At 44.2% G+C, this 20,195-nt stretch overlaps 1 protein-coding gene across 1 annotated transcript in view; it reads right to left on the bottom strand.

The window, feature by feature from the left end:
• Positions 1-8,384: 8,384 nt before the first annotated feature.
• The window catches only part of POLQ (DNA polymerase theta), a 59,862-nt gene continuing 48,051 nt past the window's right edge, over positions 8,385-20,195 (bottom strand). The window contains exons 27-30 of the mRNA XM_087717031.1: positions 19,880-20,004; positions 18,682-18,835; positions 9,483-9,598; positions 8,385-8,570 (exon numbers count right to left, since the gene is read on the bottom strand). Of these exons, the coding sequence (XP_087573157.1) occupies positions 8,457-8,570; positions 9,483-9,598; positions 18,682-18,835; positions 19,880-20,004 (509 nt within the window). The 3' untranslated portion in view covers positions 8,385-8,456. The remainder of the gene's footprint in view (positions 8,571-9,482; positions 9,599-18,681; positions 18,836-19,879; positions 20,005-20,195) is intronic.

Raw genomic sequence — 20,195 nt, 5'->3', positions numbered from 1 at the left:
CGTTCCAGAGGGCCGGAGTTGCAACAGAGAAGGACCTCCCCCGGGGTGTCGCCAGCCGACATTGGCTGGCAGATGGAATCCGGAGAAGGCCTAATCTGTGCGATCTGATCGGTCTTAGGGAGGTAATTGGCAGGAGGCGGTCTCTCAGGTAGTCAGGTCCGAATACTGCCTTGAAGGTTAGGTGCTTCAGATCACAGGTATGAATTGGCTCAAAGGGAGCCTCCACTAGAGCCTGAAGCACAACATTCAACTCCCAGGTCAGGTATCGATGAATGACTGGGGGCCGCAAGTTGGAAGCTCCCTTCAGGAAGCTGCGGATCTTGGAATGACGTGCTAGAGATAGGTGGTCGCTGGCAGCGAGGATGGTGGACAGTGCCGCAACTTGGTGATGCAAGGTGTTAGCCGTCAATCCCTGGACCAATCCTTGCAAAAAGTCCAAAACTTGTGGAATAGAGGCTGAAGTGGGATTTATCTGCTTAGGTCCGCACCATTTGACAAAGGCTGCCCAGGTGGCCTCAAAGATTCTGGTAGTAGATGGTCAACGTGCTGCCTGGATAGTTTGGATACCTTTGAGGAGAGCTTGTCCCTCTCTAGGAGGTCCCTCTCAAGTGCCAAACAGCCAATTGTAGCCATTGGGGCCCCCTGATAGGGCCCCCTGGCTGAGAGAGACCTCCTCTGGAGGAATCCTCCACGGCTTGGTGATGGAGAGGCTCACAAGGTCGGCAAACCAGGCCCGTCTGGGCCAAAACGGTGCTACAAGAAGAACCTCCACCTGTTCTGTGAGGATCTTTTGGATGACACTGGGAAGGAGAGGCAGTGGTGGAAATGCAGAGGAGACCTGGTGGCCAGTGGCAAAGCAGAGCGTTGACCCCCTTCACCCTCAGGGACTTGTACCTGGAGAAGCGAGGGAGGTGAATGTTCTCTGGGGTGGAAAACAGGTCAACTGAGGGAAATGCGAACCTCCGTGTGATCTCAAGGAAGAGGTCCGGATGCAGGCACCACTCCGAATGATCGATCATGGCCCTGCTCATCCAATCTGCCTGGACATTGCTCACCCCGGAAATGTGCTCCGCTTGAAGGGACAACAGGTGTTGTTCCGCCCACTTCCCCAGGCATTCCACCTCCGCCATCAGGGACTTGGAGTGAGTGCCCCCATGGCGGTTGACATGTGCCTTGGTGGCCACATTGTCCGTCAACAGCATCATGTGTTGGCCCTGGATGCTAGGTTGAAAATGAAGAAGAGCTAGCCTTGGCGCTTTAAATTCCAGCCAATTTATGCTGTGCTTGAGATCGCCTTCGGACCACCTGCTCTGGGCGACCTGAGTGTCCAGATGTGCCCCCCATCCGAATAGGCAGTGGCTCTTGTCCATGTTGATTGAGAACCTGTGGACTTGCAGGGCTCTCATGGTTTATCTAGAGATCTCTGACCGCTTGCTGGCAGGACGGATGTGAGGGATGCCACCACAGCTACCAGGACCTTTGTAAATGTTCTGGGGGCCAATGACAGGCCAAACAGCAGGGTCCTGTATTGATTGTGTGCTCCTGCATAGTAGAATCTCAGGAACCCGCGATGGGCCTTGTGAACAGGGATGTGAAGATACGCTTCTCTGAGATCTATTGATGTTAGGAGATCCCCTGGCCTGATGCAACTCAAGATAGACTGGAGGGACTGCATTTTGAAGCGTTTGTAATCTTTTTAGATCTAATATCCCCCTCCATCTTCCAGAGTTTTTTGGGACTAGGAACAGGATTGAGTAAAATCCTGACCCTTTTTGACCTGCTATTGCCCTATTGACCTTATCTCCCAAAAGTGCTGGATCTCTTGCTCCATTAGGGACCTCTTAGCTGGGGAGGAGGGGGTGGGACAGCGGATGGTGGTGGGGGGGGAAATGAAGTATAGGGTCAGACCCAGACGGATTGTCTGAAGAACCCACTGGTCTGATGTTGTCTGCTCCCATCGGGCCTGAACTAATTGCAGGCGCCCTCCAATGGGAACCGTCAGCTGGCTGTCACTTATAGCGACGGAAAGTCTTGGAGTCTAATCCGCCACAAAAAGGCCACTTGGAGAAGGGTTGTTGTCTGTCCCTGTCCTGAAAGGGCTGAAGGTCCTATGACCGGTCCTCTCCCTGATTGTACCGACGATGGTACTGACCAGTGCTAGTGGACAGTTCTGAGGCACGAAAGGATTGCTTCCTGAAATAACCAGAACCCTTGTGCTCTGTCTTCTTAGTGACAGATGGCATAACTTTCTTTTTGTCCTTGTTTTTGACTAGGACAGGATCTAGGGCTTCCCTGAAAAGCTTTCCTTCCTTAAAGTGGGCAGAGGCCAACTTCCACTTGGATCTCATGTCAGCATTCCAGTGACGAAGCCACAAGAGCCACCTGGTGGTGACATTAGAAGCCAGAGGCCTGGAAGCAAATTTGGCGGAGTTGAGGGTGGCATCTGCAGTGTATTCTGCTACCACTAGAACTTGTTAAACTCCTGCCTCAATTTGGTGTCCCCTGCCGGAAACTTAGCCGAAAACTGTCTGAGCCAGATGAGAGAGGCCCTGGACATAAAGGATGCTGAAATGGCTGTCTTGATGGCCCAGGCAGCCGCCTGATGGGTCTTGTGACAAGCTCTTTCAGACCTCTTGTCCTCCGCTTTCAAGCCCTCTAATAGGTCAGGAGGTAAGACTGAGGAGGATGTAAGGGCCTGTACCAGAGGATCCACCTGAGGCAATTTTAACAATTCCTCCAGAGAAGCACCCACTATATAAGAGGTGGTGCAGTGGTTAAATTCAGCACTGCAGGCTACTTCAGCTGACTGCAGTTCTGCAGTTCGGCTGTTCAAATCTCAACGGCTCAAGGTTGACTCAGCCTTCCATCCTTCCGAGGTGGGTAAAATGAGGACCCGGATTGTTGGGGGCAATATACTGACTCTGTAAACCGCTTAGAGAGGGCTGAAAGCCCTATGAAGCGGTATATAAGTCTAACTGCTATTGCTATTGCTATAGAGCTTTTTATCACTGCTACAAGGCATGGCTAGAATACCTGGTTGAACCCACTGGCACTGCACAACGTTCAAAAATAATTTAGAAACTGGCACAATCTCCTGGGGAACTACTGGTTCCTCAGAGACCTTTGCTAGGGTCTGAGGGGTCTACTGTCACCTGATTGGTGGCAGTTACTCCCATACGGATGGCTGTTTTGGACTTATTCAAGATTGTCTTGAATGAAACATGTTTAAACAAGCCAGTGAAGGCTGGTTTATCTTTGACTGCTCCCTCGTCCCCTGAGAACTCCTGCTCTGGAAGGACTTCCTTATCTACAGCTGAATCCTCACTATCCAGCGAGGAATGGGGAGAGGCGTATCCCTGAGTAGCCTCTGAAGGGGCTGCCTTAGAGGAAGAAGACTTGGCCCTGCAACATAGCTTGGCATGTTGCTTGAGACCCTCTGCAATACCCTGGGATATGGCCTTGGTGATAACCTCCTGCATTTCCGAGGAAGGGGGCGGCCCTTGGTCTTCCACAGGCCTCCTATGCTTAGTGGCCCAGCGGGGCAGAGGATGTTGTGGAACCAGTGATAGAACTGGAGGAGAATCCTCTGCTTCCAAGGAGCACTGGAACAAATCCACATTCTCACCCATGGATGGCCTGGGAGAGGTGGCTGACTCAGAGTATTCATCTGAAGAAAATTCATCATCCTCACTATCCGACCATGTTGGGTCCTGATTTGTAGGAGCTGGGGCCTCTGGTAATTCCTCTGCAGGAATTGGAGAACTAGCCACCGGTTGTTGCTGGGCTTGTTCAGGTTGTTTCTCTGGTGCTCTTTGGCTCCTGAGGGCAACTTGATCTTGGGACTTTGATCTTTTCTTTCCCCCTGCCTGGCTCTGTCTGCTGAGGGCCTCTGAGGCTGCTTTGCTAGCCTGTCTGGTAATGCTCCTGCTACTAGAGGCCCCTGGCTGCATTGCCTCCTGATGGGGGTTGTCTGCCATTGTGTTGTGGCCAGGTGTATTCTGGTCACCACTCACCACCTGGAACACAGTTGGAGTAGCTGCAGCTGCTGATCAGAAGCGGAGAGGTCGCTGGCTGAGATGAGTCTTAAGGGCGCCTCCATGAGGGAATCTCTGGCATGAGATCCGATCCTCCAAGTGCCTGCAAATTAAACAGCTGAAGAGAGGCCTCAGGTAAGGACCAACACCTTGCTGTTATTAGTAATTGCCACTTGTGGGGGGGGGGACGACTGGCCACCGGATTGCCGGATAGAGAAGTCACACTGCCACCACTCTCCAAGGCTCGCTCCAAAGTGCAGGGAAAAACGTGGCAAAATTGCAAAACAAAATGGCTGCCGGAAGTTTCCCCTCACTCAAAGTGGCCACCGCGACTACTGCAGCCAAAACACAGCGTGAAATTCAAGCCTGCAAAACGCTGCCGCGAATGGTTGGGTCCTCATACCACTGACCATTGCACCACAACACTGAAACAAGTGCCAGCGGCTGGGCCCCCTCGCCGCTGACCACTGCGCTAATGCAAAAAGCGAACACGGCAGCTCCCAAGCCGGCCCGCATAGCCCAGAGAGTCGGAGAAGCCACACGCGCCCAGAGAAGCCCAGAACAAGCGCCAGCAGAAGCCAGGAAATTAAAAGCAACTTTAACAGACCTTATTTCCTTGCAAGATGAAAAAACATTTTTGCTGGTTGGAAAGTCCAAGTAAAGGTTAAATTTCTGTTGATATGCTGGAACCACTGAAAACATGTCCATTGGACTAGAACTGAATTGAAAAATCTAAAGAACCAGAAGAGGAGGCGTGGCTAAAGATCTTTCAATTCAGTCCAGGGCAGTCAGACAGAATTTGACCATGCTTGGACTCTCCAAGCAGCATACAGGAAAACAAGAACTATTTTGACTAACGTAAATCATGAGATGGATTTGAACTTGGTTGACCAACTACTCAGCATATTGTCCTCAATGGAACTACATCTACAGGTGAAACTCGAAAAATTAGAATATTGTGCAAAAGTTCATTTATTTCAGTAATGCAACTTAAAAGATGAAACTAATATATGAGATAGACTCATTACATGCAAAGCAAGATAGTTCAACCCATGATTTGTCATAATTGTGATGATTATAGCTTACAGCTCAGGAAAATCCCAAATCCACAATCTCAGAAAATTAGAATATTGTGAAAAGGTGCAATAGTCTAGGCTCAAAGTGTCCCACTCTAATCACCTAATTAAGCCATAGCACCCGCAAAGGGTTCCTGAGCCTTTAAATGGTCTCTCAGTCTGGTTCATTAGGAATCACAATCATGGGAAAGACTGCTGACCTGACAGTTGTGCAGAAAACCATCACTGACACCGCCTACAAGGAAGGAAAGCCTCAAAAAGTAATTGCAAAAGAAGTTGGGTGTTCCCAAAATGCTGTATCAAAGCACATTAATAGAAAGTTATATGGAAGAGAAAAGTGTGGAAGAAAAAGGTGCACAAGCAGCAGGGATGACAGCAGCCTGGAGAGGATTGTCAGGAAAAGGCCATTCAAAAGTGTTGGGGACTGAGGCTGGAGTCAGTGCATCAAGAGCCACCACACACAGATGGATCCTGGACATGGGCTTCAAATGTCGTATTCCTCTTGTCAATCAAATGTCAGAAGCGTCTTACCTGGGCTAAAGAAAAACAGACCTGGTCTGTTGCTCAGTGGTCCAAAGTCCTCTCTTCTTATGAGAGCAACTTTTGTATTTCATTTGGAAACCAAGGACCCAGAGTATGGAGGAATAGAGAGGTACAAACTGCAAAATGCTTGAAGTCCAGTGTGAAGTTTCCAGTCTGTGTTGATTTGGGGAGCCATGTTGGTCCACTGTGCTTCATTAAGTCCAGTGTAAACGCAGCTGTCTACCAGATTTTGGAGCACTTCATGCTTCCTTCCGCAGACGAGTTTTATGGGGATGCTGACTTCATTTTCCAGCAGGACTTGGTACCTGCCCACACTGCCAAAAGCACCAAAACCTGGTTCAATGACCATGGGATTACTGTGCTTGATTGGCCAGCAAACTCACCTGACCTGAACCCCATAGAGAATCTATGGGGCATTGCCAAGAGAAAGATAAGAGACATGAGACCGAAAAATGCAGAAGAGCTGAAGGCTGCTATTGAAGCATCCTGGTCTTCCATAACACCTCAGCAGTGCCATAGGCTGATAGCTTCCATGCCACGCCGCATTGAGGCAGTAATTGCTGCAAAAGGGGCCCAAACCAAGTACTGAGTACATATGCATGCTTATACTTTTCAGAGGTCCGATATTGTTCTATGTACAATCCTTGTTTTATTGATTGCATGTAAAATTCTAATTTTCTGAGATGATGGATTTTGGGTTTTCATAAGCTGTACACCATAATCATCACAATTATGACAAATCACAGCTAAAACTATCTTGCTTTGCATGTAATGAGTCTATCTGATATATTTGTTTCACCTTTTAAGTTGCATTACTGAAATAAATGAACTTTTGCATGATATTCTAATTTTTCGAGTTTCACCTGTATATGGAGGGAAGCATGCAGTTGGGTATTCTAAGCTTCTGTTTTGGGGCCAGAACCCTCCAACATCTTCATAAGTGATCTGCGAGGGGATAGAACGGGAGCTCATCAAATTTTCAGATGACAGCAAGCTGGGGGGAATTGCTAACACTTTAGAAGAGAGGCTCAAGATTCAAAAGGATCTTTACAGACGTGAGCATTGGGTCTTATCCAACAACATGCAGTTCAGTGGTAAGAAAAGTAAGGTCCTGCACTTAGGTAGGAAAAAATCAAATGTACAGGTATAAAATAGGTGACATCTGGTTCAACAATAGTAACTTCATACCGGCTTCTATTATAAATTCTGTTCCCCACTTTTGCTTTGCAGGTACAGTAGATCGCAATTAGTGCGAATAAGAATCCCACAAAATGGTATCATTATTCAAATTCTTACTAGTCACAGTCGTATTTTTATAGAAAATGTGGTAATTGGTTCCAGCTCAATGGAAAGTCAGAGAAAAAAATTAAACCTAACTGTAAATATTGCAATAAGGGATAAAAAGAATATAATAATGATTTCAATTTATGGTTCACAGAATAGTTATAGAAAGTAAAGTGAAAGTAAAAAAATCTGCCAGAAATCCAGGCATCCCAACATCTCCAGTTTTAGTATTGCTAGGACCGGTCTTATTCAATTATATCAAAATTTTGCTTTAATGTAATATTTCAAACTTGCAGATATTCTCCGATAGAATTTTCCTTCTGTCCATTTTGCATGAAGATTAGCAATGTCTAAAATCTTAATCACAATTGCTTATGTTCTAACATCAAATATGCATGTTAACTTTGCATTAACTAAATTTTGGGTTGCATTAAATGCAACTTGGTATCAATTTACAATCTGCACTAAATTGTGATTTACCTGTAATCAGATTTTTTATTTATATTAACATGTTTTCATTTCTTTTTTCTGTGTAATTATTTTCTATACTGATTTTTTGATGATCAAAGTGAAAGTTCCAAATGCAGTTAATTTTCAAATGCAGCTCAAGAGAAGAAACATGCCTCTATTTATTTTATAGTATGTGAAGAAGTATATTATATTATGAAGCAAATTCATTGACGGATTTCACATTGCATAGAAAAGATAAAGCAGAATAGTAAGGTACGCCACATAGGATTTGTCAGTTGAAAAATAAAACAAGAAAGGAATGGATTGCAAATTTTTAAATATAAAACTGTATTCTATTATATCAAGGAACATTCCAATCACCATGCCCTATAATAGACAGATATTTCATGCATGTGCTACATGGAAGAAATTTACCTTTAGCAGGGTGTATTTCATATTTTGTACTCCCCTTTACACATAAGAAAACTCATAAACATCATATACATATATGGTTATTGCCTGACATATAAAAAATCATGGAATTATTACAGAAACCTGAGATACAGATACTCCTTATATTCAAATTACACACATAGCAAAATAGATTAATTGCATTTTATTATTCATATATTTCATTATGTTTGTGAAATAAGTTAAATATATATTCTTCATAAAAAAGTTGTACTAGTAAAATATAACTCATTCTTCTAGCTGTTCCTAACTGCATTGCATTTAAAAAATAATCTTACATTAATATTTTAACAGTTAAATATGGACTTTGGGATCGCTAAGATATTACCAGGAAATAATACTATTTGGTGAAATAATTTTGTAGTGGTTTTTAGTTATATCATGAAATTTGAATTATTTTCTTAACAGAATTAAGTGCAGGGGGTTTAGATTTTTTTCTGAGATATTAACGGATGTATTAGTGTGAAAGAAAGAAAGAAAGAAAGAAAGAAAGAAAGAAAGAAAGAAAGAAAGAAAGAAAGAAAGAAAGAAAGATGCCTAAGTGTCCAGCCTACACATTTCCTCATAGAATTGTGCGTTACAAACATCTGTTCATCATTCATAATTCCAAGTCTTGGAGATCTCCCCAGCTAGGCCCAATTTTGATCCTTACTGAAAGCTTTACTGAGAGTTTCACAGCATTTTCCATTTCATGTTTAACAATCTGTGCCACCTGAAAACAACAACAAAGCTGGGTTAGAAAAATAGCTGAGTGCATGGTTACCATGAGATTCATCAAACTTTCTTTTTTACTAGTTATCAAAGTTGAATAAATCTTTAAAGTGGGTCAGAGTATCTTTGCTATTAGGACAGGAACAATGATTTAGACAATCTGAAAAAGTAAATTACACAACTGACTTTCAAAGCATCAATCAATTTTGTCATTTAAAAAAAATGCAGAACTATTTACTCATGAAACTCAGCCCAAGCTGAGTTGGGCTGAATGGCATTTTGCAGCCTGAAAAATCAGCTATTTCAGAGCTGAAGAAGCTTCTTAGATGAGAAGCGAAATGTCTTTAAAGAAAAAAACTGAACATCCAGTTGCCTCTTGAAAAAGCATCTTTGAGACAATCATGTCCTGGATGACCAAGAAATCTCCATTAGACACTCAGCCAATTTGCACTTCATTCCCTATAGCTCTGAATGCAATTTCTGTCTAAAGTGACTTCTAGAAGATGTAGAACTAAACATAAGGACAAAACTGGATTGGAGTCCAGTAACAATTCTGAAGTTGCTAACTTCCCTTTGGGTTTTTACTGTATTCTTTGCAGTCAGCTTGATAACCATACAGATAACAACCATCTGTAAGGATTTCAGGGAAACTCTATAATCATACCTGAATTATGACCTCAACCAATCCATGCGACCCCCGCCCCTCTCAGCAATTCACCTCTCAATGATCAGGAACTGATGTAATCTCTTTACATCATCACAAGACTCTTGCTTGACACACCCACACTTGAAGCCCATATAAACAGAGAAACACTGAAATCCCCTAAACCTCACTGAAGATGTTACTTAGCCTGGAAATGAAATATTCAGAAACCAACCCGCAAACTTGGAGAATGAACCCTCACCCTCATACCTGAATTATGTTATCTTCTGCAACTTCATAGAGAAGTTCATCATGCAATTGGAGTATGAAGAATCCTCCATGTTTGGGATGCATAATCTCCCTCTTTTTCATCCTCTGTGGTTTTCCTAGAATAAACACTGCATATTTAAACATTAAAAGAACAGTTTCAAAGGACATTAAAGTTATAAAAATGTCATTATTGCTACATGAATGGAAATATATTGCCCTCCAAAGGAAAAAAGTGGTAGTGCTTAGTGAAGAAAAAGGATGTTGGTACTTACCTGATACACCTCTTCTAATAAGGTGGAGATAGTATCCATGCCTGGGTTGACACTGTCCGTTCTCTGATTGGACTGAGTTTGATTACTAATTAATTAGTATCCTTTATAACCCACCCTTGTGAGTGGCTTTACTCAGCTTTCGGTGAAGAAAAAGACAGACTTAACATGTTATCCAAATGGTCAAACTTTAGTAACCAAGAATCTCAGATGTGTAGTAATCCAGCTTAACCCTCAGTGCAAAATCAACCATCAACAAATAACTCATGAATACAGAAAAAAGGAATAGTCGTCCACAGGGCAGGGCTGGATGTTATCTCCACCTTATTAAAAGAGGCATATCAAGTAAGTACCAATGCCCTTTCTCAATAAAGGTGGAGACAGCATCCATGCATGGGATATACCTAAGCTGGACTGTCCTCAAGGGTGGGACAAAGACTATTCTGAATGAGTTCTGTCGGCATGAACCGCCTGTAATATTCTATAGCCAAAGGCCGCATTCGCAGATGCAAATTTATCCAATTTATAATTCTTAATAAAGGGTGACGGAGACGCCCATGCCACCACCCTGCATATTTCGTCAAGAGAAGCCTGCGTGGCCCATGCCATGGTGGCGGCAGCGCTTCTCGTAGAGTGGGCAGTGATGCCTCTAGGGGCCATTTCCTGTTTTGATTCATACGCCGTAGCTGTACATCGTCTGACCCATCTACCTATGGTGAACACCAAGACCTTCCTGCTCAGGGAGGCAGTCTGGAAGGAGACAAAGAGTGTCTCTGATTGCCGAATGTCTGATGTGCAGTTTATATATATCTTAAATGCTCGATGTATATCTAGCTTATGCCATTGTTTTTCTAACTGATGGATTGAGGAAGGGCAGATGTTGGGAAGGACCACCTCCTGGGCTCGGTGGAACCAAGACCCAACTTTTGGTACAAACGAGGCATCTAGCCTGAGCATCACCCTGTCAGTGTGGAAGGTACATAGGTCCTCCCGCACGGACAGAGCATACAGTTCAGATATCCTCCTGACAGAGGTTACGGCTACCAGGAAAGCTGCCTTCCAAGTAAGGAACTGCATAGGAACCATACGAAGGGGCTCGAATGGTAGCACAATGAGTGCCTCCAGAACCTTAGTCAGATCCCATGTTGAGTATCGGTGCACCGCTGGCGATCTGAGATTGGTGGCCCCTTTCAAGAACCGCCGCACAGTTGGGTGCTGTGATAAGGACTGGCCTCCCCGCCAGGTAAGTATGGTACTCAAAGCTGCCAACTGCTTCCTAATAGTGTTAGGGGATAACCCTTTTTCCAGCCCATCCTGGAGGAAGTCCAAGACTTGAGGGACAGATGAAACACTAGGTACAATGTTTCTGGCCGAGCACCAGGTACAGAAAATCCGCCAGGTTGCATTATAAATACGGTCCGTGGAGGGCCTTCTAGAGGCTTGTATCGTGTCAATGACCCTGGAGGAAATTCTGTCTGCCCTCAGAGCGCTCCGCTCAATCGCCAGGCAGTTAGCTGGAGCCACTGAGGGTCTGGGTGCTCCAGCTACCCGACTGAAGGCTAGCCTGTCCAGCGGGGATCCTCCAGGGTCTCTCCACCAATAGCATTTGAAGGTTGGTGAACCACAGCCGCCGTGGCCAGTGTGGGGCAAGAAGGACGATCTCTGCTCTGGTGCTGATGATCTTGCGGATGACTCTGGGGAGAAGAGGTACCGTAGGAAAAGCATAGAGGAGTCCTCGCAGCCAGGGGCTTCGAAGGGCACCCACCCCCTCTGCTCCTGATGTACGGAACCTTGTGAAGTACCTGGGGAACTGAGCGTTGGATGGGGTGGCAAATAGATCCACGAGCGGGATTCCAAAGCACTGTGTGAGCTCCTGAAAGAGACAAGGATGCAGTCTCCACTTGGCCTGGTCTAGTTTGGCCCTGCTGAACCAGTTAGCTCTAACGTTTGCCACCCCTGAAATGTGTTCGGCTGTGATTGACAGGAGGTGTACTCCACCCAGATGCCCAGAATTTTGGTCTCCAGCATGAGATCCTCTCAATCTACTGCCCCCTTGCCTGTTTATGTGGGCCTTAGCAGCCATGTTATCTGTTAGGATCAGGACATGTTGTCCTGTGATGGAACGCATGAAGCTCAGTAGAGCCAGTCTTATAGCCCAGAGTTCTACCAGTTAATGCTTCGTTCTGCCTCCTCCTGCCACCACTGGCCCTGTGCTATGTGTAACCCCATATGGGCTCCCCAGCCATACAGGTTGGCATCAGTGGTTATGGTGATCCTACTGGGTACCCTAAAATGGCATCTCCTATCAATGGTGGGGGAACTCCACCAGTGGAGGGACCTACGAACCTCCCTAGGTAAGTTCACCTTTGCCAGAGAAGTGCTGGTTCTCTTCTTCTGGAACGGGAGTAAGAACCATTGCAGGTTCATGGTGTGCAGCCTTGTCCAGGGTACAATTGCGATGGCTGACACCATTTTACCCAGTAGTTTGGATAGAGTAGCAAGTGAAACCCTGTGTCCTCTTTCCACATCTGCTACCAATTGTCAAAGACTGTCCTGTCGTTCCCTAGAGAGAAAAACCTGTCCCGCCACCATGTCAATCCAAGCCCCTAGATGGAAGTTTGTGGTGGCCGGAGTGAAATGGCTCTCACCTTCATTAATGGAGAAACCATGGGAGTGGAGTATCCCTATTGTGGTGGAGAGGTCATCCCTGGCCCTGTCCTGTGAGACCAATTGCACCAATATGTCATCGAGATAAAGCTGTACCCTTACGGGAACGGTTCTCAGATGTGCTGCCAGGGCGGCAAGATCTTAGTAAAGACCTGGGGTGCTGAGGACAGTCCAAAAGGCAAAGCTCTGTATTGGTAATGACACGAGTTATTACAAAAGCGTAGAAATTGACAGTGTTGTCGGAGGATGGGGACATGCAAGTACACCTCCGTTAAATCAATTGAGATCAGGAAATCCCCCTCACCAACCTCTTCTAAAATTGTGTTTAACGAATGCATTTTGAAATGTCTATACCATATGTATCTGTTAAGTCTTTTTAAATCTAGAATCGCTCTCCACCCCCACCCCCCCACCCCGAGGACTTGGGAATGACAAATAAAATAGAATAAAAACCTTGATGGATCTGGTCATCCAGCACCTTGTGGATGGCCCTAATGTCCAAGAGGTGCTGGATGACCGATTGAATCAGGAGCTGTTTCTGCGGGTTGCAAGAAACGGGACAACGAAGGAAAAACCTTGAAGGAGTGGAGACGAACTCCAAGGTCAGACCGAACCTGACCTTGGACCTAACCCAGTTGTCGGATGTGATGGCCTCCCACTGGACAGCAAAATGCCTTAAGCACCCCCCAATGGGAAACCGGCCATCGGTCAGGTTAGGACTTGCGGTAGTATCGGTTACTGCCTCTTCACTTGGCTTGGTTTCCTCTCTGCTGCCTGTATGGCTGCTGTCTTGGGCATTGGCTGAACCCGCCCGTGGCCTAAAGCCAGATGGGGGATAGTCATTGTTGCGAAAGGATCTGTCGTAATCATGCGCCCGAAAGTGCTGCCTCCTGGTGTAGGGAGATGAGCGGAAAAACCCCCCTTTTGGGTTAGATGGCAAAATCTTACGCTTATCCTTGCCCTTGATTAACAATGGAGAACATCCCCAAAGAGGGTCCTCCCTTTGTAAGGCTCGGAAGCCAAACGCCATTTGTGCCTCATGTCAGTTTGCCACTGTCGTAGCCACAGAAGTCTGCGTGAGGCCACCAATAAAGCCATGGCTCAGGAAGCGAATCTAGTGGCACTGAGCATGGTGTCCGAGGTAAATTGCACCGTGGTGACAATTTTATTCAGCTGTTGGTGAGCCCTGGAGTCACCGGCAGGGAGCCTCTCTTGTAGTTGTTGTAGCCAAAACAAGCTGGACCTGGAAAAGAATGAAGCGGCTGTCAATGCCCACACAGCCCAGGCGGATGCCTGATATCCTTGCTGAAGGGCCTGGTCAGCCCTCTTATCCTCAGGCTTGAGGACCTCTGCCTGCGAGCCCGGCATCATGGTATTTGTGTACAGGGCCGCTATGGGAGTGTCGACGGTGGGCCATAGGAGGACCTTGTCCAGCTCCTCCGTGACATTATAGAAGCGTCTATCATTGGTGAAAGGTGGCGACTCAGATGTTGGAGTCGACCACTGTCTCTGCACCATGTTGATGAACAGTTGCAGGGCTGGGATAATATTAGTTTTCAACTTGTGTTCAATGAACAAGGCACTGGCTGATGGGGCTTGTGAGGGGACTGTGGAGACCTCCGCCTGCCCAAGCTCAGATGAGGCCTTAGCCTTGCATAGTAATGGTTTAAACAAGGCAGGAGGAAAGAGCCCCGTACAGGTGGGCTTATCTGGGATTGTCTTCTCCTCCTCTGATAACTCTGCCTCCCTGATCTCTCCCTCTTCAGAGACAGGGGATTGGCTGCAATGATATCGAGCCGGGGATAGGTCCTCAACCATCTCTGGGGTCACCTCTGCCCTAGGGATGGCCCTCGGAGACTCTGTGGGTGTCTCATAAGCTCTTTCCTGTAGCCCAGCTGCAGTGCCCTGCTTAATGGCTTCTGCGATAATGTCCTGGAAGCTAGTTGTCATGAAGGACATGGCTGGCATGGAGTGCATGGCTGGGATAGGTGGCAACTGCCCACTGTCGTGGGGGGTAAAAGTGGCCTCCACACTTCTTCCCTGGGGCTGTGATACTCTACTGCCCCAGAGCCCAGACGTGTTGATTGGTATTATCGGACTAAAGGGGCCCTGGGTCACCTCTAAATGTAACAGGCAGGGGACTAGTGCGATTGGTTGCTGCCTGGTACTTATCTGGCCATGAAGAGGAGTGATACAATGTCCTGGGCTTATCCAGGTGTTTGGTCTTAGCGACCGACTTTGAGGGGCCTTTGAGCTCTTGCTGGATGTTTTAGAGCTCTTACTGCTGGTCTTTGGCCCTCCAGTCCCTTGGGAGGTGGATGGTCTTGCAGGAGAAAGAGGGGTCTGGATTGCAACTAATAAGCCTGGCCCTACCTCATATCTGTCTCTGCTGGGCTCTGAGGGGATTTCAGGCAGACTGATGTCAGCCATCTTAGCTTGCCAGGGACCTCAGGAGACAAAATGGCATCCGTGCCTCCTCTCCTAACTCTGCCCACTCAAAAATGGCGATTCACGCCCTTTTCTATGCCCGGTCACACAGAAGGGAGCTGGAGTTGTAGGCAATTTGTCCGCTCCTACAGGTAAGCCTGCAGCGCTTCACGGCCAATCATGCCCCCAGGAAGCCTCAGTAGCCGTGTTGCACTCACCCGCAGAGTTTGAAGGAAACGGGACCCAATTGTGCTGCCATCGCTCTTCCCTGCCTTATGCGGCCAAAATTGCAGTCTCCAAACTGCCGCGTCTAGCACTATAGTGTAAGCCGCTGAGAGCTCTAAGGAGGCAGATTGCGGCGGTGCTGTTTGATGTATGGGCTCCGCAGCGCAGCAAACAAGCCTTGCAGTTAGAGCTGCAAATGCATCTGTCAAAGTCCTGGTGCCTCTGCAGACTTTAAGCGTGCCTTTTGAAAATGCAGCTGTCAAGGTCCAGGTGCCTTTTGTGGGCATTTAGGCGCCCTTTGTAGCAGTAGCTAGGGCTGCGTTCAAGGCTGTAGCACCAATGGTGTCAAGAAGGCACGGGCCTGTGGGCTGAAACCCTTTGGCCTCTGGGCGCTAAGGACACCCTGCACTGGAGCCAGTCTTTTAAATACGTACTCACACTGCAACCCAATGATAGAAGTCAATATTCCAAATCAATTAGCCTGATATTAACCAAACGTAGAAAGAGCAATTGGATAACATGATTGTCCCAGAATGGACTGAGTCAAAAGCTGGGTGGAGCCACTCACAAGGGCGGGTTATAAAGGATACTAATTAATTAGTAATCAGACTCAGTCCAATCAGAGAGTGGACAGTGTCAACCCATGAATGGATGCTATCTCCACCTTTATTGAGAAATAATTTGGAAGTAGAAGTCACCAGGAGAGTTTGTTAAGCCAATAGATCCAATAAAGCTACATTCATATTCAAAAATGAATCTAGAAGCTTTTCTGTAAATATTTTTTTTTAGGTTTTTTCTAACCTGCATCAGTCAGGATGTGTTTAGAGTACCATATATTATTTTGGCATTACATTTTAGCAAAACATTGATATCTTAGACTGCTAGAATTAAAAAAAAGGATGATGAGGGAGCTGAACACCAGGTATATTTTCCTGCCTCTGAAATATTTATTCAAATACTGCACAGCTGTTGTGATATTTTACAGTGTTATATTGGACTTAGCAGAGGAAAGGCTGGTTTGGGAAGATCCATCAGCTGCCATATCACTTTTTCCAAGTTCTTTTCTGATTTTTTCTGCTCTATGGCATTTGATTCTGATGGGCACTTCAAAGAAATTGGCTAAGTAAACAAACTGTCCAACTATGATCACCTTCCTGAAAAAGCCATTGTATTTTATCTAATGATGTCAGTGCCGTGCTTTCCAACGTCCTCATTTTGATTATTTTTTCCCTTACAACAGGGGTGTCAAACTGGGAGGGGTCTGATTTTCCTGCTCTCTTTTGAAAATTAATAAAAGGGGAGAATGCTTATAGCAATAGCACTTAGAGTTATATACCGCTTTAAAGTGCTTTACAGCCATCTTTAAGCGGTTTACAGAGTCAGCCTATTGCCCCCAACAATTTGAGTCCTCATCTTACCCACCTCGGAAGGATGAAAGGCTGAGTCAACCTTGAACCTGGTGAGATTCGATCTGCCCAACTGCTGGCAGCTGGTGATCAGCAGAGGTATTGCACTCTAACCACTGCGTCTCCGCGGCTCTATTATATTATAACTGTAAATTACTTTCCAGTCTTAGGAATGACTATGAAATTAAAAATAAATGTAACACTTTACAATAATAAACAATGGATTTCTTTTCATTATTTGAATTCATTTGTTATTGTACTATATTTTTATACCATTACCAGGATTACAGATTTATTTTGTTATTAGTCCTGTTTTTTAATATTACATTTTATTCTTTTTTTGTCCTGTTTGTAAAAATTTAGAAAGGAGCTAATTTTTATTGTTATTGTTAAGGATAACATGCAGATGTGGGATACAAGGAGTCTTGGAATACTCCTCTTGTTTCTCTTGTACTTTTCTTTCGAAGCCTAAAGCTTATTCAGATGGTTCTTATAGACATTAAAAATATAAGAAGAGGGAATATTCTAAAAGATGAATATCTTCCTCTCCTGCATAAACAGAAAAATAATATTTTTCTTAACTTAAAATTACTTTTCATTTTGTTAGATGTCTAACTGATGAAAGGCAGAGACAGATATTAGACCTGCCTCTTTCCCCAGACGTTATGGCAGGTCAGATGATAAGAGAGAGGGGCTATTGGCAGAGCCCATCAGTCACTGTCTTTAAATTCTGAGTAAACTTTGGGAGAGGACATCATTTAAGGTCCTGTGGATCAAATGTGTCAGCCTGGCGACCCATGGTTCTCTCCAAATCTTACTTGTTACCTTACCTAATGCTGTTGTCTAAAAAATAATAGAAGACTTGACTATTTTACTTTCTTGAAACAGCCCTAGAATATTATCCTTACTTGACTATATTTTTCATTTACATTGTAAATGAAAATGTAATTGAGCATTGATTTTAGCTGATACAGAACCCAAGAAAACCCACTCATCATATCGAAATATCTGCTTGGAATATTTAGGGTTCTGAGGCAGGCTGAAAGCAAAACCTGGTCAGGTATATACAGGTGAAACTTGAAAAATTAGAATATCGTGCAAAAGTTCATTTATTTCAGTAATGCAACTTAAAAGGTGAAACTAATATATGAGATAAGACTCATTACATGCAAAGCAAGATGGTTCAAGTCGTGATTTGTCAAAATTGTGATGATTATGGCTTACAGCTCATGAAAACCATAAATCCAAAATCTCAGAAAATTAGAATATTGTGAAAAGGTGCAATAGTCTAGGCTCAAAGTGTCCCATTCTAATCAGCTAATTAAGCCATAGCACCTGCAAAGGGTTCCCGAGCCTTTAAATGGTCTCTCCGTCTGGTTCAGTAGGAATCACAATTATGGGAAAGACTGCTGACCTGGCAGTTGTGCAGAAAACCATCATTGACACCCTCCATAAGGAGGGAAAGCCTCAAAAGGTAATTGCAAAAGAAGTTGGATGTTCCCAAAGTGCTGTATCAAAGCCCATTAATAGAAAGTTATGTGGAAGGGAAAAGTGTGGAAGAAAAAGGTGCACAAGCAGCAGAGATGACAACAGTCTGGAGAGGACTGTCAGGAAAAAGCCATTCAAAAGTATTGGGGACTTTCACAAGGAGTGGACTGAGGCTGGAGTCAGTGCATCAAGAGCCACCACACACAGACAGATCCTGGACATGGGCTTCAAATGTCGGATTCCTCTTGTCAAGCCACTCCTGAACAACAAACGACGTCAGAAATGTCTTACCTGGGCTAAAGAAAAACAGACCTGGTCTGTTGCTCAGTGGTCCAAAGTTCTCTTTTCTGATGAGAGCAACTTTTGTATTTCATTTGGAAACTAAGGACCCAGAGTATGGAGGAAGAATGGGGTTTTCATGAGCTGTAAACCATAATCATCACAATTATGACAAATCACAGCTTGGACTATCTTGCTTTGCATGTAATGAGTCTATCTCATATATTAGTTTCACCTTTTAAGTTGCATTAGTGAAATAAATAAACTTTTGCACGATATTCTAATTTTTCGAGTTTCCCCTGCATATGGCAAAAGCTCTGAAAAAGGAGCAAACATTTTATGTCCTTCTTATATGAAAGTAGGTGCTTCCCATAGTTTTAAAATGTGGAACATTTGATACTAAATAAAAAAGACAGAGAAATAAAAAAAAAGACTGACCTGACAATATTTTGGGGAATGAGCTCTCCAAATGTCCAAAAGATTTTACTATTGAAGGTAAAGCTTCCAGCTGTGTCTGTATATTCACTGTGGCCGCCTTGACAATATCTGCAGCAGAGCCCTGGATAATGGTGTTTACAGCTTGCCTCTCTGCCTAAAGTTCATGAAAATCATAGTGCAGAATTGCAAACAAATTAATTGCTATAAATAGGTAACAAAATCCATATTCAACTGAGAATGTTAATTTTTTCTTGGAACTCTCTCTTTCTGTGTGTGTCTCTCTTTTTTTTTATAACAACAGCCTGAAATAATAATAGTTCCTGCAGCATTTCTGTGTTTTGTAGTACAGATGAAAACAAACAAATCTAAAGAACTAATACCTACAGTATTAGGTGAGTACAAGCATAATAATCAAGCAAGCAAGCAAACAAATAAATAAGGATGGAATCTTAAACTAAAAAAAGAGAAAGAAGAACAATGAAGAAATGGTCTTGAAGAAATAGTTTGAAATAGTGGTTTGGCAGTTAAAAGAATAGTTCAGTAGTAAAGCAACACAACTTCTCTATGCGGTACTTTTACTAGGGAGACCTGTGGCATTGCATGTAAGCATGCAATTTAATACATTTTAGGAGATGAGTTTTTAAAAAAATTAATTTGGTGAGCTCATCATGTTAAAGACAATTCAAAACAAGACATACAGTTGGCATTAAAACCCATATGTTTGGGTTGGTATAATCTTAAAATTTAAAGTTGAGAAGATTTTTTGTAAGTGTGCATCAAAAACAAAGAATGCAGATAATTTGTTTGTTAAACTGAGCAAGAAATAAACAGAATGAAATATATTAGAATCAGAAGCCTGTACTGATTTTGAATAAAAAACAGGTGGCTCACAATTGTTAATTGGAAGACGCTCTTTCAGCATATAAGAATTAGGCAACTGACATATCTAGGATTACTATCCACTCAAGATGTGGATCCTGAGTGGGTAGAAATGGTTTGTGTTGCTGCAATTTCATTACAATGACAGGTCAACAGGGAGAAGAAATTAGAAATACAACAAACAATGTTTGAAAATTAATGGTAAGCTCACATACAGATATCCAGAGAACAAGAATAGTAGCACTAGGAAGGTTGAATACTGCATAGATGTATTCATTTTATTTCCTTAAAGAGATGTAGCGGTTTAACATAACTATACCTGAGCCTTCTTGTAAGGATTTGTTTCCTTAATTGCTGGAAGGTATCTATGCCTTCCCATGATTGTCTGCACAAACCCATCCTGGGTACACTTCTTCACTGTCTCTTTCAGGAATTTCTGAATACCTACAAAAACATGAAATAATATTATCTCATTTCTGGGGTCAGCTATCAGTTCATCACATATAAATCCCTGGTTGAGTCCACACATATACTGCTAATGTTTACTAACAATATCTAACTTCCTTATCTTAGCAACTGTTATTCAACACTCAGACTTCATAGATCTAAGAAATGTCTTACATTATACTGCTTCA

Source organism: Thamnophis sirtalis, unplaced genomic scaffold (genome assembly GCF_051295495.1).
Source record: "Thamnophis sirtalis isolate CommonGarterSnake01/CBP01778 unplaced genomic scaffold, rThaSir2_p1.2 scaffold_5, whole genome shotgun sequence".
In the NCBI taxonomy this organism is placed as follows: domain Eukaryota; kingdom Metazoa; phylum Chordata; class Lepidosauria; order Squamata; family Natricidae; genus Thamnophis; species Thamnophis sirtalis.
The sequence above is the reverse complement of the archived record's forward strand: the minus strand, read 5'-3'. Positions and strand labels throughout refer to the sequence as shown.